This window comes from Rhinopithecus bieti, unplaced genomic scaffold (assembly GCF_001698545.2).
Source record: "Rhinopithecus bieti isolate Rb0 unplaced genomic scaffold, ASM169854v2 scaffold_42380, whole genome shotgun sequence".
In the NCBI taxonomy this organism is placed as follows: Eukaryota; Metazoa; Chordata; class Mammalia; order Primates; family Cercopithecidae; genus Rhinopithecus; species Rhinopithecus bieti.
The window spans coordinates 810,826-833,388 of record NW_016818327.1 but is presented as its reverse complement, the minus strand read 5'-3'; the positions used below and the strand labels follow the sequence as shown (position 1 = coordinate 833,388).

The 22,563-nt window shown below is 35.4% G+C and overlaps 1 protein-coding gene across 1 annotated transcript in view; it reads left to right on the top strand.

Moving 5' to 3' along the window:
• Positions 1–22,563, top strand: part of PTPRZ1 (protein tyrosine phosphatase receptor type Z1) — a 214,488-nt gene that overhangs the window by 46,018 nt on the left and 145,907 nt on the right. The window contains 1 exon segment of the mRNA XM_017856932.1: positions 17,617–17,682. Coding sequence (XP_017712421.1) covers positions 17,617–17,682 — 66 coding nt within the window.

The following is a 22,563-nucleotide window of genomic DNA, read 5'->3' as shown; positions in this document are numbered from 1 at the left end:
CCGCCACCTCGCCCAGCTAGTATTTTGTAGTTTTTAGTAGAGACGGGGTTTCACCGTGTTAGCCAGGATGGTCTCGATCTCCTGACCTCGTGATCGCCCGTCTCGGCCTCCCAAAGTGCTGGGATTACAGGCTTGAGCCACCGCGCCCGGCCCTTTCCTTATCTTCTTTCCTTTTCTTATCCTTTCAGAGCCCCTTCCTTTTCTGAAACTTAGATGAGAGATAGGAAGGTATGGTTGTAAAAGCATTACATCTGTCATATCATCTATCACATATCATATAAGAAAATGAATTATATATTGGAAACCTTTTAATTTTATACACATGTATATGAAATACATTCATATGAAATATGTTTCACTTTAATAAGCTATTCAATATCTCAATAAGCTATTCAATATTACAGGCACCTAGATAGCTAAAAGGTCAGTCATTACATTTATTTCAGTGTAAGAATTTAGTGGGGAAAAATTTAAGTTCTGTTAATGAGTTTCTAATAAAAGTAGACCTATTTTGAAAACAGAAATGTCTGCTTCCATATTATATTTGAAATAAAAAATTATGATGAAACATTTTCCAGTGTATGAAAACTGAGATTCTTTTATCCATAAGGGGCTAATGTGTAGTTGAAGGTGTCCATAATTGAACAACAGGAAGTACTAGATAAACTCAAGAAAGCCCAGTAAATCCTGGAAGGAATTAGAAATAAATTTCATATATTTATTGTTAACTGCAACCATTTTATGTGAAAATTATAACAAGGCAAAGTTTACATTTCATTATCAATATAGTGTCCCTATCCACTATTCTTTGATAGCAGTCAAGTATGAGAAACACAATATAAGAGATGGTTATGAAGTTGATAACGTGTTTAGCGTGCTTTGCACTCATTCTGTATCCAGTAATCTCTTTTTATTCATTGTGTTAAATATTCATGAGCACTTATTCTGTGCCTGATACTAAGATATAGAGGATCTAAGGGTGTACTAGTTTCTGCTTTTAAAGTAATCCAGAGACAGAAGAGAGACATACAAGTGTATGTTCATTGAAAGATGACAACTGCCACTTGAAAAATGTATGGAAATAGAGATGCTTAGTGCATTTGGTAAAGGAGGGGGTAAGACTAAGGGAAGGGGAATTTTGAGGGTAGCAGTGCTGAAGTATGTTACAGGGGCTTAAAAGAGCAATTCAGCGAAGAGAGAGAGATTGAAGTCCACAAAATCCTGGAGAAGGTAGGAGGATGGGAAAGGAGTGGTGGCATTTGTCTCTATGAGATGCAATGAGAAAGACGGTGATGAAAATAGTAGTTAAAAGGTGAAGAGGAGGGAACTTGCAAAATTTCCCGTTTTCTGTTTTCTTGATGAGAAGAGAATGTTCAGTCTGCTCCTGATCATAAAAGGAAGGATTTAGCAGTCACTGATCTGAAAAAGATTGGGGAACAGAGACAGGTCAATGAATTATGGGTGGCAGGGAACACTCCTCTGAGATTATAAATCCTAAATTTGTCGTTTATTCATGCAATGAATATTTACAGAGCATGTTTGCCTAGGTTAGGTGTTGAATATACAGCAGAGAGCAAGATAGACACATTTTGAATTCTCAAGCAGTTCATGCCTTCATGACACAGTAAACAAATATTAAAAAATTATTACTCAATTATAACTGTGTGTGTGAGAAAGACCGTAAAAGTCAAAGAAATGATATTAAGATACCACATGATGCATGAGAAGGATTGGGATTGGGTGAGGAGGCAGAGAAAGGAGAAAGAGATACCCAGTTGGAAAAATGGCTGAGCAAAGGCCCTGAGACCAGGTGCTTGAGGATGGCAAGGCTTCCCAGTCAGTGTGCTGTGGTGCCACTCGTGAATTACATGTGTGCCACATATTCACCGGCTCAGCTCATATGTGTTATCCCAAGGCACAAAAAACATTATCACTTTCTAATTGAGACATGATATGAAATAGTTTGAGAAGCTTTGCATTAGGGGAACTGACTTCAGAAAGTTTTCATCTGTAGCACCAGCAAGGTGCATGGAATAAATAAGATATCTGGACGTTGTATGAATTTGGTCCTTCTTGTGTGTTTACGGTCATTGAATTAATTGGTTTAATTCAGCAAATAGGTAGTTGATAAAACGAGGCTGCATTTAACCTGTGCTAGTTTTATAAATATTATAAATTGACACAGAGATGGTCCACAAAATGGAAGTTTATCTTGGGATTGCTTATGAAAAGATTAGAAAATTATCTTACCTTAGCAGGTATGGGGAAAGTTTTCTCTCATTTCTTTTCCATTGAGTATTGTCAGTAAAATAGAATAAGATTGAGTTAAATTTCAAATTATTTAACATTCAGCCAAAAGAATTCTTAACTTATTCACACATACATATTAAATAAAGAATTCAGAAAATCATTAATAAAGTTCAGGCAAAAACCATCTAACTGAATTCCCAGGAAAAAACTGCAACTGTTGCCTAAAATTATCCAGCTACATAGTCTGTATTCATTTTTTATTTGCATACTTTATCCTTTTTACCTCTGTGTATAGCACCTATTTAAAAGAAACAGAAATCTGGCCTGGTGTGGTGACTCATGCCTCTGATCCCAGCACTTTTGAAGGCTGAGGCGAGTGGATCCCTTGAACCCAGGAGTTCAAGAGCAGCCTGGGCAACATGGTGAAACCCTGTCTCTAAATAAATATGTAAAAGAAAGAAACAGAAACCAGATATTTCTGTTTTTAGCTGTGGGTTGCTACACCTCTGTGAAATCATAGGTGTTTACCACTGTCTTAAATCACTGGTTTGTGATGATTTGATCTTTTCTGGATTTTTAAAACATTACTTCTTTTTTTAATTGGTGTAGAAGTAATGTTTTAGCATACTATAAATTTCTGGTAGAAATTTGTATTACAAAGGGGCATACTGTTTAAGGTCCCAAGTAAGCTTTATGTATAGAAAAGATTCCTCTGCTCTTTCTTTTTGTCTTCAAACGTAAACTTCTGGAGACCTGGAGAGAATGAAAGGCGTCCGAGTGTGTGTCCATGGCAATCCGCTAGCTGTGTAGAGGAAGTTACAGTGGCATTAAGCCATGAAAAGGATCAATTGTTTTTGTGAAAAATCCTTGGGACGTGCCTTGAATTTAAAGAATCAAATTCATTAAAATCATAAATCATCTGTTAATCTTATTTTGCTGAAATATCCTTGGTGGTCCATGGTATTTTAAAGGCCAAAATTGTAAAAAATAAAATTAAAATAACAACATAATGGGATTGTTGAAGACCATGACATAATATCCTCAATGCCTTTTCTTCTTGAGGGTTTTTACTGGATACTTGCTCTACCTAAGCCTCTCGTAACTACAGAACTGAACATGGTGTGAGATGTGTAACTTTCATTCATTTATTCACTCATGTGCCAGGCACCATGCTGATATTACATGTGAAAAGTTTCCAAGGGTTTCTTGTTACGTCTACAATTACTGCTAAGTTTCCCGTAAGTAATTTGGTGGACTGGAAACGAGGGCAAAATTACATGAAGGGTTTTGAAAACTGCATCAATTATTTTTGGATGTGTCAGGGAGATGGGGGTAGTCTTTCTCCCTGATAATCAAGACCCACTAGAGCACCACCAGATACTGCACACATGCTGCTGAATGACAGCAGCTTTGTGTGAGATGAGAAAGCTGTGTCAGGCTGATGGTATTATCATGATTCCTTAGAATGGATCACCATCCCAAATCACCAGACACTCCCTGATCAGGAGGGAGCAGCGCATTCTCCAGCCACTGTATTACCTGGGAGGTTCAGGTAGGAAGTGAGTGCATAGCCTCAAGAGGTCCGATGGAGGTCCTCTTGGGAAATGCAGAAATTCTTTGCCTACTAATGCCCCTTGCTCTGAGACCAGAGAGGCTTCTGGGAATTTTATCCTCACAAGAAGCATTCATTTCATTTAAATAGTGTATGAAGCAAGACATTTAAGTTAGTTAGAAGTGCATATCATTTAAAATGGTAGGAGTTGACAGTTTCTGTAAGCCATTTCTGAGGTTAAAAAACAAGGTAGTTTAAAATAATTTGTATTTCAGCAGTCACTGTTTTCTTGATTTGCCAATGAACTTGAATGACGTATTAAAGAACTTTAGGCATTTGCTCTAGTTTGTGATCCGCTTGAGCACAAAATTATGTGATCTTATTTCCAAGGTTAAATCAGTGTATCCTTGGCTAGATCTGTAATAACTTATCAGATAAACATCTTCTGTCAAAATAATATTTGCCATTAAGTGAAATTAATGACAGAAGTATAAACTTCAGAAAGGTATGATCACTTAGATGCTAAAAAATCTATTAAGGAAAACATAGGTTACATTTCTATATCTTTGTCTTTGTGTTATATGATATGTAAATTCCAAGGTGTAGATCCTTTCATAAAAACACTTTTTTCTTTTTCCTAGACTGAGAGAGAAACATTGACTTGCCCACAGAGCTAGCTCCTTTGATGTGCAGTGATGCTACCTGTGGTCTGTTTTAAGATGCTCTTTTTTGGCTGGGCAGGGTGGCTCATACCTGTAATCCCAGCACTTTGGGAGGCCGAGGCAGGCGGGTCACAAAGTCAAGAGATCGAGACCATCCTGGCCAACATGGTGAAACCCCGTCTCTACTAAAAATACAAAAATTAACTGGGCGTCGCGGCACATGCCTGTGGTCCCAGCTACTCAGAAGGCTGAGGCAGGAGAATCACTTGAACCTGGGAGGCGGAGGTTGCAGTCAGCTGACATTGCACCACTGTACTCCTGCCTGGCGGCAAAAACGGACCCCATTAAAAAAAAAAAAAAAAAAAAAAAGCTCTTTTTTATTTAACCGTTACCATTATCACATTAGACAGTGCAGGAGTATGTTAATTATCTCTAGGTGTCCCAGTGGCCTAGTAAGTCCAGGGCAAAATGCCAGCAGAGTCCCTGCCAAAAACACTACATTTAATTTGTTCAGTCTCTTGACATCCTCACAAACAGAACAATAAACCTGGAGAGAAAGCATATTTGTTCCAAATGAGTTAACTATTCCAAAATAAATAATATCTAACCCTTGGCCAACAATTTGTAATTGTGTATAAAAGTAACTAATGGGATATATTTTCCAAGACTATTAATTATGTACTGAACAGGAATGCGTTTTAAATGTTGTTCCTCTGAGTGCAATAAACCTGTGTAATCTGGGCAACCCAATGAGCATCTTTGAGCATCTGCCACTGCAGAGGGCATTCAAATTTTCAGGCAAAATTTGGGAAATGGTGTTGCAGCAGTGGGCCAATAAGACCCAGTGCTGTCATTGGTCAGGATAGGTCACCAATTACAAGACTTGAAGATAAGCATATTGTGATTGGTGGTTGAAGTGAATCTCGCTTCTTAAGGCCGACTTTGGGGGTTCACAGAATGGGCATTGTGGAGACACCAAGTTCCATGGAGAATGCAAGTATTAAAGTGAGAAAGAAAAGAGAGTACAAATGAGATGTTTGGCAAAGGGTAGAGGCATGGGATGGGGACTAAAAGTGTCCCGCAGAGGAATGTGAAGCCAATAAAATGATTCTGCTAGCCAGCTAGACCGTACTTAAGCTGTACTAATTGAGACAATAGGATTTGTACAGTTTCCGCTCACTTCAAATAAACTTTACAATACAAGGAAATAAAATGATAAATAGTAATTATCATTTCATAGTCTACTGGCAATGAAACATTTTTACATACCAATAAAGCAGTAGATGTAATCTTTTTTGTACAGTTATGAGCAAAATCAGTGATGAATATAGCTAGGTGCTCATTAACAATTAAAAGCCTACCAATTAGAGATGTCATCAAACTGTTTAATTTTTTTTAATTGCTAGTGGAGAAAGTGGTTCTAAAATGAAGAACTCTTCAAAATATAAACAATATAAGCTCTTAAATAAATAGTGATCTTAAGCTGCCTTTAGTCTTTTCTGAAACAAGGAAAGTACTCTGAGAAATTTTACTTTAAAAAATGTATTCAATTTACAATACAGGTGGGGCGCAGTGGATCATTCATGCAATCCCAGCACTTGGGAGACTGGGGCAGGTGGATCACTTGAGGTCGCTTGACGTCAGCCTGGCCAACATGGTGAAACCCCATCTCTATTAAAAATACAAAAATTAGACAGGCTTGGTGGTGGGTTCCTGTAGTCCCAGGTGCTTGGGAGGCTGAGGCAGGAGAATTGCTTGAACCAGGGTGGCGAAGGTTGCAGTGAGCGTAGATGGATCGCGCCACTGCATTCCAGCCTAGGCAACAGAGGGAGACTTTGCCTCAAAAAAAAAAAAAAAAAAGTACAACGCAAAGACATAATTAGATTGCATAAAGGTAGTTACTCAAGTTTGATTTAAATCAAATATTTTGTTTTTCAGTGTTCACATTGTTCTCTAGGGGAACAGTTTATCCTTGAATATCAGGATTTGTATTTTCCATGTGCAGTGAGTGTCCATACTTTTCCTTAAAACTAAAGAGCACTTCAGACTAAGAATCAGATAGCATCAGAAAACAAGTGAATAATTTATGACAACAGAAACATGCTCTGCACTTTTGATAAATGTCACATTGTTTCATTTAAGAAAAGTTGCTTCACTATTGAAAGAAAAATTTCAAATGCCTGAAAAATAAAAGTCAGGAAATGATAAGTGTTGTTATAAGCACATTTTTTACAAAGAGCTCAAAATGGTTTTACATATGCCCGATCTCTTGTTACAGTATCATTGTAAGTAAACAGGAGATATATACCCCTTTTTTTAAGTTTTGGAAATACAAGCAAAGGGACGTGACTTGACCAAGGTCATCACTTAAAGAGATATGTACCCCTATTTTTAAATTGTGGAAATACAAGCAAAGAGATTTGACTTGTCCAAGGTCATCACTTAAAGGCAGAATCTAAGATTTCGATCTTAAGAATAAAGTGAAAAGAGGCATAAAAAATATATGTGTTTATAGTTAAAGTTAGACAGATCTCCCTTGCTCATCCTGATTTCTTTTTGCAATATTGCCCAAGCTTAAGTAGTTGTAATGAGCAATAGCAAGTGGCTTATAAAAGATACTGGCTAAATGAAAATGTCTTACATCATTACAGATCCATTGAAAAATTATCAGTTTATTATAGTAAATATGCTTCCTGGGAATAAAATTTTCTTATTTCTAGACCAGTTTTTTAAAAAAGGAGTTCATGCCAAAAATGAATTTTCAGTCAATACACTGGGAAAGGAGTCAAGAAACTCTGCCTTGTCCAGACATAACCACACAGTGAATCAGTCAGCCTCCTGGCAGCAACTTTAACATGACGGACACCTATTTCAGAACAGGTTGTTAACACATAAAACTGCCAGATTGTCCTGCTTAATGGATAGACGCTGACATTTGAGTTTAATTTTATCTAAGCAAAATGTGCTGTTTTAGAAATATGGTAAAAATTAAAGTAAGACTACTTCAAGGTTTACCCACAAAATGAAGACTCAGCACATCTGATCATCATGGCCAATAAGATGTATCTGTGAGTTTGTTGCACTTCCTGTTTTGCTGTGGTTCTTGTTTTTCATTATCTCGGTAGCTGAAGTACTTAACTTGCCTACCATGTGTCAACTTGGCTATTATTTCATAAGCTTAACTTTAAAATGCTGTTAATGCTGCATCTATCATGCAGTCTCTTGGAAGAAGATTTTAAAATGGATTTCAAATTTTTCTTTACAGTCTTAAAGATGTGAAATACTTAAAACATATTTACATATTTATCTTTATCTAGTTGTAGAATCAGAGACATTCTTTCAGAGTGCATAGACACTTTAAATTTTTTAAATATTTAACTAACAAAAACTCATCAAATACTTGGAAAACATAAGAACATATGAAAAAATAAAAATCACTCCCAATGGCACCACATAAAGAAATTTACATTTCTGTATATATGTACTATTTATAAAATTGTATCCTGTTGATAATGTTTTACATCATGTATATTTCAAAAAAAATCAATAAATATTTTTGAAAATATAATGGCTTCACCTCATTTCGTATTAGGAACCTTATATAATTTATTTAAACTTCCCCACTTTTGTATGTTAACGTATTTTATAGTTATTCACCATTATTTTCAATGTTGTAAACATCTTGGTACATCATGTTAATCTCTGTTAATCTTTTAAAATATGTTCTTTGGAATAGAATTATTGTGTCCAATGATAGGAAGAGTTTTTAAGGATCTTGATAACCCTTGTCAACTCATTTTCCAGAAAGTTTATAGTAGTTCATTCTTCTACTTATATATAAGGAAACATCTCAAGATTTCTGGATCATCACTGAATATTTAAAAAGTAGTAATAAACCTTTGACAACCAGTTAGCTGGAAAACTGCTATCTTCATGTTATTTTAGTTTCTGTTTCTTTGATACCAGTAAAGTCTCACAGTTCTTTATAAATTTATTAATTGTATTTGCATTTTTAAAACTTTTGTGCTCATATTTTGCCCTTATTGATTTGTAATAATTTTGTGTGTGGAATATATTGTAATATTTGTGTAATGTATTTTAACATTTATCAATAGCTTAATTTTACAATTTGTATTTCATTAAACATTTCTCTATACAAGTTTTAAGTGCTGTATAATCATAGTTATAAATGTTTCTTCATAAGATCCTTTTTTTCATGCATAGAAAGGCATCCCCATCTTATGATTAATTTAATGTTCACTTTGTAAATAGTTTTTCTGCGTCTTTTTTTAAAACATTCTTTATTCCACTTGGAATTTATTTTTATATATGTGTCAAGTACAATTTAATTTTTTTCACAGTGTTCCCTACCTTTGAACCTTCATAATTTTCCTTATCTAATTGTGATGTTTCCTTTCTCATATATTAAATTTGCATCTATAGTAGGTTCTGTGTTAGTGCTGTTTGCTTTTTTCTATTGATCTGCCTATCAATTCTTTTTTTTTTAGTAATTGATAACCAAGCCTTTATTAGTTTACACTTTTTCTAACTGTTCTAGTCAATTATTACTCTCCATTTATTATTCTATATACATTTTAGAAAATTTCTCCAGTTAGAAACATCCTAGTGAGATTTGACCTATTCATTAATATGGAAAAAAAAATCACAACTTCCCCAAATTCAATGTTTCCTTTGAAGAATGTAGTAAGTCTCTTCATTTATTTGCATTTTCTTTTATATTAAAATAGTTCATATCTTTGTTCCTTTATGAACTCTCTTGGTGTTTTGTGCTTTTCATGGTAAATGTGAATGGAATCCCATTGTATCCTCTAATTGGCTATTTGAGTGTGCCAGTTGTCCAGAACTTCCTGAGCAACCCCAATCAGAAGGGGGCACGGCAGATGTTCTTGCTCTGCGTCAGATTTCACTGAAAGTACGTGAGCATAAGATTTCAAAACAGCAATCTTATTTACATTGCTAAATAACACTATTATGGTAAGATAACTTAATAGCATATATTAACATAATACATAAATATAATAACACATTATTTTTGTCATTTGATGAATTGTGTTTTCTACTCCCTTTTATATACTTTTTCTTCACAGATTGGGTTCTCTTCTCACGTATAATACTATTTTTAGCTCATTCCTTTAATTGTTATTTGTACACAGGTTGATATTTCTGTCTCTGTTCCCATTATCGCTGAGCAATCAACATTGGGTTTTTCTCTTATGGTGAAACAAATTCACTGTTAGTTATAGACATAAAACTAGGTAACTATAATGATTGTAGTACAATAACAATGAGTTTGTGCTTAGTGTTTCGTTGATATTGTAGAAGAAGTTTGACAGGAAAAAATGTGGTACTTCATCTACAGATTTTATTTTATACCTGAAGCTCAAGCGAAACTAGTTCAGTAGAAACTATCCTCATGTATATCATTTAAGCTCAAGAAAGAAATCTTCTGACATTGTCAACTTTTAATTTTAGTATCTAAAAAGTAGAGAATGCTTTAAGTGAACTGTTATGATGCTGTAAAATAATATGTATTAAATTGAGAATATGTCAGTGATTCATTATCATGTAAAGAAACAGGTTACCAAATAGTGTCATTGAATTTAAGTAAAGTCCAAATTTATTATATATAAATGTATAACATCTAGAGAAACATGTGCATGTGCAAAACTGTTAATAGCAGTTATTTATAGTACATAGAATTACAAGTGATTTTTGAAGTATATTTGCTACCTGTATATTTTCTAATTTGTTTGAAATAGGCATGCTTTATTATGTCATAAAGATCAAAATTATTAATATGTTTTAGCAAAAACCTCAACTTTAGACATATAGATAAATTACATTAGCTTAAATGCATCTAAGTGTAGGAAAATACACTGCTTATCAAGATTAGCCTGTGACTATTTTGAGCTTTCATTGAAAAGCTTGAATAGTAGACAAATTACCAACATAGAGATTCTGTCTCTGAAAGCATGGCCAGTGTCTAAGAGACAATAAAATCTAATTGCTCACCTTTGAGCCTTTCCTTGGTCCTGTGAGACACATGCATTTAACTGGATGTCTCACTACCAAAATAAGCATATGTAAGAAATGACTCCCTTTGTTCTTTTCCATTATCCTTATGTTCAAACTTTCCATCTCCTTAAATGATTTTACCATTTTGATTATATAGTGCCTCAGGCATCTACTTTTCATCTCTTTAAACTTACTCTTAAATAAAGAGGTTACCTGGACTCTTATAACTCATGTTTTCCAGAATTACCTCTTTTAATGATATAAATTAAAATATCCTCTTATTTTGCATAAAGATGCTATTTAAGTTTTGAGACATTCAAAAGTACTTTTATTTTGAAGCCTTTGAAGAGAGGAGGAAACCAAAACTCTGCTTTCTAACACTGGAAGGTAGCTGAAATTGGAAAACAAATGGCTTGATGTATATACTATAAAAAACGGTATTTTTTAGGTCTTTTGGTGGCATCTGAAGTGGTTAACAGTAAGTGCAATGTTTGAACTATTACTATAGCCTAAACAAACCATACTATCTGAATTACTGTAATTAGTTAAATTAGGTTTCATAAATGTCGTTGCATATATACTGAATAAAATTTACATTCCAGATGGGTAAAGATAGGCTATATGATCATCTAACTTGACAGCAGGCCAATCCTTAACATTGAATGACAGGAAGATCCACAGAGAAAGTTTGCCATGTATAATATTGTAGACTCTGTACTCGTGGGCAAATTTAATTTTACTTGGAAAGTTTGTCTTAGCAAATCAAGGTTTTGGGTTAGATCATTTGGGTCATAAACTCAGCTTTCTTATCAAATAGAGAAAGACAACAATAGTAGAACATCCGAAGATACAAAGTATTTAATAACCAGGTGATGTGTTCATAGGTGTTCTTTAATCAAAAGTTGATTCTGGCTGGGCGCAGTGGCTCGTGCCTGTAATGCCAACATTTTGGGATGCCAAGGTGGGCAGATCACTTGAGGTCAGGCGATCGAGACTAGTCTGGCCAACATGGTGAAACCCTGTCTCTAATAAAAATACAAAAATTAGCTGGGCATGGTGGTGCATGCCTGTAATCCCAACTACTCACGAGGCTGAGGCAGAAGAATTGCTTGAACCCAGGGCGTAGGTGTTGGGGGAGGTGCGGAGGTTGCAGTAAGCCAAGATCATGCCACTGCACTCCAGCCTGGCGATAGAGCGGGACTCCGCCTCAAAAAAACAGTTGATTCTCTTCTTAAAGGAATTCCTGTTTTTTATTTTATTTTCAGGGAAAATACTTATTTTGTTTCCAGTGACAGATGATTGTGACTGCTGTCACTATCAACCATTGTTTATCAATGCCACTTCAGTCTTAAGCATGTCTTACTGTCACATTCTTTAGTGGATGATAACCACTCTGATGACAGTATACTATCTCCAGAGGGTTTTAAGTCCTTCTTCAAGCCTTCACAAACCACCTGTGTTTCTTCACAAGCACACATCCAATCCCTTTCATTTCAGTTAAAATATTTATTGGATTATTTCATACTCTTCTTTGAAAATTTTTCTCAAAATATGTGCAACATATGAAGTACATTCAGTGCCATTCAGTCAACTCAGTAGACTACCTCCTCGCTTTTAAAAGAAATCTAGGTAAGAAGAGAGAGTAGGATGAAAGTTAAAAGTGTGAAGATGGATAGTGAGCTGTCACCAAAAATAAGTTCCTAGTGATCTATGAAGATCCTACATGAGCGCTGCCTGGCCTCTCAAATCTTGAGTTCTGTGATTTCTCACTTCTTGATCCTCATGCCTTTTCCTCTACCTGGAACATTCAGTCCTTTTCCCCAGGTCTCTTCCTTGTCAGTCTTCTTCAAGGTCTTTAATGGTTCATCTCTAATTCTGTCATTTCTTTGCCACATTTCTAGACTTCTGCTACCTTTTTATGTCCTCGGAAATTCTTTAGTAACTTCTTTAAATGATGTGAAATAGCAAGAACTATCATCTACCTTGGACAAATTCACTTTAAGAGATATGAAATCCTAGACTTCAAACTTAGATCTGTGGTTATTTTCTATCTGAAAATTCATTTTCTTAGGAGCACTGTATTTCTCTCTATTATAGTAATATTTTGACCACTTTATGGCAATAACATGTGTATATGTGTTTGTGTGTGTATTTTGTCAGAGCACTGCTGCTAGAATTTTTAGTAGAATGCAGGTGATAAATTGAAGATTTATCTTGCCGCTTCAGTCTTCTGTTTCATGTTAATCAGCATGAAACACAGACCTTCTTTAGGGCAAGGCCACAATCAGAAACATTTTTAGAATTCAAAACATTTATAATGACTTTTTTTAGTAGGAAATGAGCACCCTGATGTTAACTTGGCGGGGGAGTTTAAAAATTTTGAGAAAAGATGTTTGCCTTGATAGGGAGTTATCAAGGAAAACAAAACTTTGATTTCCTTTACATAAGTAAACAGAAATGAAATATGTATTTATAATACATATACTAAATAAATATATGTATTTTTATATAACCTTGTATATATACATGTTTGCATATATGTAAGTGCTCAAGGTAAGTTCAAGGTGGAATGGGTTAAAAGGAGAATGTTTAGGTTATCTGACATAATATAAACCAAATTTCTCTGAATTTCATTAGGAGGTTAGAAAGCTGCTTCATGAAGAATATTTTTAGGACAAATTTTAAGATAACCTTAAAAAAGATTTGCTAATATGTATTTTCTTGTTGTATATCATGTGAACAGTCACTTCCTGAAATTTCTTAGTTTTATCACTACAAAACAGTCACACCATAACAGCCTTGTCAAATATTTTAAATGGAAAGAAACAAAATATACAAACTAAAGAAACTGAAATCCACAGAAACAGAAAAAAAATTCTTTATTTCATTATTTTAATGGGTCTTAAAATGCGTAAGCACTTTTGATAGATTCTTTTTTATATAGGATTTCCTGGTTTTCAAAGTATATAATGCAACAAAAAAGTGAACCCAGCTTCTTTTTTTCTTGTTCATTGGAGCTATCACATCTCATCTATCAGACCTCTAAGTAGAATTTTTAAAGTGGGGTACTCTCTCACGCCCAAGCACTATGTAATTAGCATATGAATGTGTAACGAATTGTTTGAAGTAACAATTAAGGGAACAATACATAAAGGAACTGAAGAGAGCTACCAACACCTGGGAATCTTGTATTGAAAAAGCTTTCTTAATGTAAGTAATTAAAAACCAAGGATAAATGTTCATTGTGTAGGGATAAAACTCTACAAGGAAAGCTAAAATTCTGCTGATGTTTTGCTCTTATCCTTTAGAATGAATCATTAAAACAAGAGCTTACTGTTTTATTTATTTCAATAGAATGCTTGTTAAATACAGGTTTTGCATGGTATCTGATCTCCTGAAGTCACCACAATGCATAACAAAATGTCTTACATTTCTAAAATATTTATACTTAAAATATATTAGAAATGTCAAGGAATTTTTTTCCTATCGCCAGTGCAAAGTTTCAGTGAAAATTTCAGTTGATTGCCAGGTTAAATCACATATACAGTCCATTCTTTATAATTTATTTGTGCAAGTAATTCCTGCTAATGAACCTGTAGCCCGCTGTATTGTTTTGCACTATTTTGTGTCTCTTGAAGGCAAGCATGCTACAGAGGCTCCTGCTGAGGCAGAGGACCTTAGGAGAGTAACCAGTAGCTCAGGATTTGCAGGAATCCTTGATATTGAGGGAGGATAAATGAAGTGGAAGTCAGGGACCCTGCATTATGGTTTCCATTTTTTATCACTTGCTGCCTGTACAAACCACTTACATTTTTTGGCATAAATCTTCTTATCTCTAAAATAGGAATTACTTTTTTCTAGACTGTTACAAGTCTCAGTCAGTAACCTTTTATGGCCCTTTCTAATATCCAGTTGTATATATTCATTTGTAATAAAGAAACTCAACCCCAGGATTTAACTTAAATCAGTTTAGTCTTAAATAACTAGCATTTTATGGAACAACCCTATTTGAAAAATAAATTGTGAGCCTAAGATTTCATTTGTAAGTAGAAAGTGAAACAAAATTATGTATGAATATTCATAACAGCATTATTCATAATAGCCCAAAATTAGAAACAACACAAGTATGCATTACGTGATGAATGGATGAATAAAATATGGTATATTCAGTTGTCAAAACAAAAATTGCACCAAAGTTAAACAGGAAGGAAATACTTTGTTCAAGGCTGTTGCAGTAAGGGAGAGAAGCTAGATCCTAGTCTGAACTCAACACACATGAAGCAGGCTGGGTCAGGTTTTTAAGTGCTGGAGTGAACTTGTGGAAAAGAACTGCAGGACATTCAGGGTCAAGCTATCTGTGTTTGCTGATTGGCTTTATCTAAACTACCTCTTGTCATAAAGATATGAGTCTATCTAAATAAATTTAAGTTTATCTAAGTAAATTCGAATCTTTATGACAGGAAGTAGTTTTTACAACTTGGAGCAAGGTGCCCCACTGAAGTTAGTCTCCTACCCTCCCACCTAAACTGGAAGACAAAGGTGCTGTCTCTCTTGTTGATTACTTTTCAAAGAGGTGGTTCCCAGGTCCTTGAGAGGTACATTTCTGGATTATAAAGTTACCAGGTGGCTATTAAAAGGATTTATGTCTCACAGGAGTAGAGCAAGAATAACAAACCAGACACAGTGGCTCATGCCTGTAATCCCAGCACTTTGGGAGGCCGAGGCGGGCGGATCACGAGGTCTGGAGTTGGAAACCAGCCTGACCAACATGGTGAAACCCCGTCTCTACTAAAAATTCAAAAAAATTAGCCAGGCATGGTGGCGCGTGCCTGTAATTCCAGTTACTCAGGAGGCTGAGGCAGAAGAATTGCTTGAACCCAAGAGGTGGAAGTTGCCGTGAGCTGAGATCATGCCATTGCACTCCAGCCTGGGTGACAGAGCAAGATTCCGTCAAAAAAAAAAAAAAAAAGAATTACAATTACAATATTCCTACAGTGAATTCTATAATAAAGGGAAATCAAGGGCCTGTGGTCAGGAACAACTCTTTCTAAAGTTTAGTCAAACCAAGGGGAAGTTTAAGGCTGTCCTGGTCACCCTATGATAGAATATTATTGGACAGTGAAGGAGGATGAAGTATTGATACATGCTGTGCCATGTATAAACCTCAAAAATGTTATGTGACGTGAAAGAAGGTGATAGCAAAATGCTGTGTATTGTGTCATTCTGTTTATATGTAAAAGTCTAGAATAGTCAGATCTATATAGACAAAAATATTAGTGTTTTCCTAGGGCTGGGGGATGGGCGTGGGTGTGGGGTGGCAGCTAAGGGTATGGAATTTCTTTTCAGACTGATGAAAATGTTCTAAAATTGTTTGCAGGAATGGTTACAAAACTTTGCAAATATTCTAAAAGCCACTGACTTGTACATGTTAATGGATGAATTGTGTGATGCATATATTATATTTTAATAAAACTATTGTAAAAAATAGATTTCTGTTGAAGTGTGTTATATAGCCAATAGAATATTTACTTAATATGTAGATTTTAAAAAATTTAAACACGACCAACACCTTTATTTTTCCAAAGTAGATTTTGGCTTTGGATAACCTTTGAATTTTAAGTGTGCATTTCTGATAGCTGGCCTGCCTTTTAGTTTTTAAAAAATAGTAATTTATTACCATGTTGTAATAATCAGAGAGTATATAACATGGAAGAAAGAAAAATAAATTCTGAAATGTCCTTGAGATATTTGCATCCAATAGAGAAAACAAATGTATACAGATAATAAGAAGTAATTTCATACTATATAAACAGAGTGTCAATGTATGAATGAATAATATTCTACAAGGACATTTGTAAATTATTTGTAGCTTTCTCTACATAAACAGTTCTGCCATCACCAATCAGGTTCCAAACCTATCCTGCAAAGATTTATTTTACCCACTACGTAGCTGAAATGAAGTATTAATGTTAGTACAGTCAGAGATTAAGGGACAATCGTACCAGGAGGAGAATGAATCTGAACACTCCCATTTGTTGGATGCAGGCGTGGCTCCCAGCAAAATTTTGAATTATGCAGAGTGAGACTGGTTTTCACCCATCTTCTTTTGTCTATCCCTTGCCCCACGTTCTAGATCTAGAGACTCTCTCTCTGGGTCATGGGGCATTCACTACCTTTATGGCCCTAAGTTTCCCATTGCACTACCTAACTCAAGCATCTCTGTTCCTCCAAGGGACAGATTCACTCATGCTATCTGACATAACATTTCTCCCAAACAACATATGCACATTTAAATTCTACTTTCTGACAGCAGCTAATTTTGTTTTGCATTAGGATGGAAGCAAACTTTGAAAGCATGATCAGGCTGGGCGCGGTGGCTCAAGCCTGTAATCCCAGCACTTTGGGAGGCCGAGATGGGCGGATCACGAGGTCAGGAGATCAAGACCATACTGGCTAACACGGTGAAACCCCGTCTCTACTAAAAAAGTACAAAAAATTAGCCGGGCGTGGGGGCGGGCGCCTGTAGTCCCAGCTACTCCGGAGGCTGAGGCAGGAGAATGGCGTGAACCTGGGAGGCGGAGCTTGCAGTGAGCCGAGATCGCGCCACTGCACTCCAGCCTGGGCGACAGAGCAAGACTCCTTCTCAAAAAAAAAAAAAAAGAAAGAAAAAGAAAAAAAAGAAAAAAAAAAGAAAGCATGATCAATTCTGGGTACACTAGAAGCATTTTTCAAATAAAACTTGGATTGTAAACTTAAAGGTATCTTTAATCAGTAGGATTTCAGGCATTAGACTTAGGGAATGGTAACAAAAATTTGGAGGCATGACAAGCTGTCCTTTCTGACTCCAGTCCCTCTTTGGGGCTGAAGCCCTCTAAGCTGCTCTTTCATTACCTAAATATGTACCTTGTTTCTGCCTGAATGTCAGCATCCTTTAAACACACCCTCTAAAATTTCACTAGCTACCAGAACAAGAGCATTGGAATGTATAATGTAATGGTGGTGGTTGAGGTTGAGAAAGAAGTAATCAAGAACTATTTATGGTATGAATAATTTGGGCATCTTTTATTTTGGACATATATTTTCTACATACTGATTCCTTGGTTTTCTTTTTTGTAGATTGGGCTAATGGATACTACAGACAACAGAGAAAACTTGTTGAAGAGATTGGCTGGTCCTACACAGGTAAACACATTACTTATATAATGAGATTTAGCAAAAACTTTTATTGTTTTGTATCTGTTTTTATATGTAAAAGGAAGCTTTGTAGCACAACACATCATGTCAACTTAGCTAAATGGATAGTTAGATTAATTAATAGATATATAAAATACAAAATAATATCTTATGGGCTTTCCATAAACAAATTTGGTAATGTAGGGCTTATTGACATCCACCCAAACTGTATTTGAAGCTCAGGCCTAAGCTGTCTATATACCTTCAAGAAATAGCATAACCTGGGGCTCTGTTTTTTTCAACACTGAAATGGGGGGCTGTTCTAAGCATTAAATGAGATTAATAAAGTGTGAAGCACTTGTCAGAGAGCCTACTTCTAAACAGAAACGTCTCAATAAATGTTAGCTGCTGGAGTTGTTATGATCATGCTAACGATTATTTTTGTTCCTTTAACAAATATTGATAGGATTCTTGCTCTCAGAAGGAGCATTCTTCTGAATTACTGTTGTTTATTCATTGGCATTAGAGTATAAAATGATTTTGTCACATTACTAGACTTTGCTTAGAACATTATGAACATCTGAAGTTGGCTTGAAATAGTTAACAACCAAAAATCGTTATCGGAAACTCTGGGAGAGAAAGTTCTAGCCCTGAGTGGAAGAATATGAGTGGAATTTAGGTGAGCCATGACATGCCTAGTAACCATCTGGGATGGAGTTGAGTATTAGAGTTGGGTACTCATTAGCAATAAGCTTGGGTTGATAAGATAAAATCATTACAAAGGCTTTACCATGAGTCTGGTCAATTTTACTTAATAGATGAAGCAGAAGCATGTTGAATTTTGTAGATAAGGATGTATTTTCTTTCTTCTTTTTAATTGCTACCTTAAAAGTAGTAAATGTTCATTGTAGAAAATTTAGAAAATAGGTTCAAGTACAAAGAAGAACGTAAAATCATTATTTTATTCTCCTCAGGAATAGCCACTTAAAAGCTGCTATAGTCCTTTTAGGACAGTTTTTATTTTCCGGAATTTATATATTTTATTTATAGAGTTATGCATCCAGTTTACTCTTAAAATTATATCTATTTCCTCATTTTAATTATTCTTGCTGATCATGATAGTTAATCTGCTTACTAATCATTGAATAATTTTTTATTATGTAACCACTTCCTTATTTTTGCATATTTAAGCTTCTGTAAGCGTGACAGATAGATGAATTGACAGATATGTTTTTATTTTTATTACTTCCGTGCTATAGAATTATTGATATGTAATTACCGAGTAGAAAAAAAAAAAAAAGGCCGGGCGCGGTGGCTCAGGCCTGTAATCCCAGCACTTTGGGAGGCCGAGACTGGTGGATCGCGAGGTCAGGAGATCGAGACCAACCTAGCTAACACGGCGAAACCCCGTCTCTACTAAAAAATACAAAAAACTAGCCGGGCGAGTTGGCGGGCGCCTGTAGTCCCAGCTACTTGGGAGGCTGAGGCAGGAGAATGGCGTAAACCCGGGAGGCGGAGCTTGCAGTGAGCTGAGATCCGGCCACGGCACTCCAGCCTGGGTGACAGAGCGAGACTCCGTCTCAAAACAAAACAAAACAAAAAACAAACAAAACAAACAAACAAACAAAAAAAACTTTCAGGCCGGGTACGGTGGCTCAAGCCTGTAATCCCAGCACTTTGGGAGGCTGAGGTGGGTGGATCACGAGGTCAGGAGTTCAAGATCAGCCTGGCCAACATGGTGAAAACCCATCTCTACTAAAAATACAAAAAATTAGCCAGGCGTGGTGGCGGGCGCCTGTAGTCCCAGCTACTTGGGAAACTGAGGGAGGAGAATGGCATGAACCCAGGAGGCGAGAAAACCCATCTCTACTAAAAATACAAAAAAAAATTAGCTGGGCATGTTGGCGCACACTTGTAATCCCAGGTACTTAGGAGGCTGAAACAGGAGAATTGCTTGAACTCGGGAGGTGGAGGTTGCAGTGAGCCGAGATCACGCCACTGCACTCCAGCCTGGGTGGCAGAGAAAGACTCCGTCTCAAAAAAATAAAAAATAAAAAATAAAATAAATAAATAAATAAATAAATGTGTGATGCACACTGCCTAAATGCTTCCTAGACAGGTTACACGCATCTGTCATATAAATGACTACTCCACTGTACACTACCCAAGATTGATGATTGTCATATCGAAAATCTTTGCGAATTCAACAGATTTTTAAAAATCAGGTCTTGTTACTTTAATTTGCTTTTTTCAAATTACCACTGAAGTCGTGATTTTAATTTTTTATTAGCCATTTGCACTATACCTCTTCAGTGCAATAAGTTAAATTAGAACCTGGAAAACAATCAAGATATCTGTCAGAGCAGGAAGAAGGAACAAATTAAGGCACATCCCAACTGTGGAGTACTCTGCAGATGGGTATGAGGTAAACCTCTGTAATGTTGCACAGAAAAACCTGCTATTAATTTCCTCATTTATAATAAGAACCCATACATCTATAAAATACTACTTTTGATATTTTAAATCCTAAAAAATACATAAAAGCAAAATTGTTCATAATTCAACTCCATTTTGAATTATTTAAATGGAATTATTTTCTTTTCTATTTTGCTATGTAAACAAATTATGCCCAATTTAATAAGCATCAGCAAACTATTTACTTGAGGAATTTCTTTTTTCAGTAAACATGAATTTTAATCAAAAGGATTGTTGGACCAAAGGGCCTACCTATTTATAATATTAATAGATATGGTCAAATTAATTTCAGAAAATTGTGTTAAAATTATCTATTTCCCCACGTTTTCACTAACACTAACTCTAAAAATCTAGTCAATTTGATTAACCAAAATGGAATCTAACTTTTAATTTGTATTTCCCTGATTACCTAAAATTTTCCGTTATGTTTTGTATGTACTACCAATTGGGTATATGTTTATTAACTAATGTAGTACTATCTTTTAAGAAAACTTCATAATTTTATGTACTTTGTAACTTTACATCTGACAGTTGTAACTCATTTTGTCTTTCTTTTCCTACGAAAGAGTAATCCTAGTATCTTATAAAAATCATGGCTGTTTTTTTAAGCCCCTAATAATTATGAGAAACATGTTAGGAGGGACCGAGAATGCTTACAGTGCATCCCTGACCATGGAAGATGACATTACAAGGGGAAATCCCTAGTTTTCCTGGAAAATATCTGCCAGTGTCAACATCTGGGCAATAGTTAATGCAGGACATCTTTTTAAATGATTAATTTAAGTATTGCTAGTTGTGGTTTGGGAATGCTGCTTCCAGGATAAGCTTTTCCCCAAGAAGTTCTTCATGAGTATTAAAGTTCTACAAATTTGGGCCTTTTATGTTTATATTTTTATTTTTAATTCCTAAGAGTATGACAAGCCATCTTTTAAAATTCACTACTCTGTTGTTTTAAGATAATGTTTGCTCCATTAAGAGTAATATATAACTGTTTTAAAAACATGATACCTAGAGGTATTATCACAGAATAAAAGTCAGCCTGGTTTAGGGTTCTTAACAGCTAACTTTCTAGTTTCAGAAGCGAAACTAGAAGCAGGTTATTTTCCTCTAACCAATCAATTTCCAAACAGAGAACTCAGATATTTCCCAAGTATGTATGAGTAAAATGAAAAACAAAGTTTACTGCACCCTCCATTCTCCCTAAACCCAGAGTTAGAAAATGGAGGACCTACTGCCTAGGGAGAAAGAAAATTATAGTTCTCAGCTCCAAGCAAGGGTGGATGTGTGTTGACTAATGGAGAGATGATGGTGTGTGTTTCCCAGCAGCCCAGGGGTCCTATGCATCTTGGGTGTGCCTCATCAGGTTAGGAGAAGACAACAGTTTAACCAGGGTTTCAGCAGATATGATAGCAACAACACATACCATTGTGCAATATCTTATTATCTTAGGAGACAGCCACAGAGCTGCTCCTTTTAATAGGCTGAGTATAGGCACAGCATCTATAGAGTGGCTAGGCTTTGACAGATGGGTCTTTGCAGAAACAATGCATAGTTCTTTGCTTTAAAATCAAGTTGAATCATCTTGCTCATAACCTAAGGCCTATTGGCATTAGCTTCTTTCAGTAAAGTCTAGTGATCAAAGGGATAGACTCATTAAAATGTGGTATTTGTTGTAAGCAGTGGGGTGGCAGATTTAAAAAAGGGATGTTCCAGAGTCAGAGTGAGGATGGAAGCTTACCAAAATTTTAAAGAGTGAATTGCTTTATTTACATTAGTGCTTCCCATTGGTTTGGAAAATTATTCCTAGAATATTTGAGGATCCCAGGAAAGAAACAAAGATGAGGACATTTTACAGCTCTTTTTTTTAGCTCAAACCGAGAGGACATAATTATTTTGTCTGAATTACTAGGCTATCTAAGAGAAAACAAATAAATGAAATTCTTTATCCAAATGAATGTATTTCACCCAAGCAAATTACATCAAAACAAACTTTTAACGTGGATTATTCACTGTAAAATGAATTATCACTTTTATTTTAATACAAGTATTTAAAGTTTGGTAGTATTTTTTAAATTTCTATGCCATTATTCCATTTGGAAAATGAACGACCATGCTAACTGCTTAAAATAACTATGAAAATAAAAAATTTTAGTCTTATTCTTAAATGTAACTAATTTTGTGAGTGGCCTGAGGAAATTGGACTTGACCACATTCAGTTCTAGTTTCATCTTAACAGTTTATCTTGTTGAGCTGTATGTTTGTGTTCCTTCCCATATTGTCTCATCATTTAAATTAATCAAATTAGTGGCAATCACAGAAGAAATGACTTACCCTTCAGTGTTTGAACATACAGGATTCTATTAATAAAAATTACTAAGTACAGGTCGGGCGCGGTGGCTCAAGCCTGTAATCCTA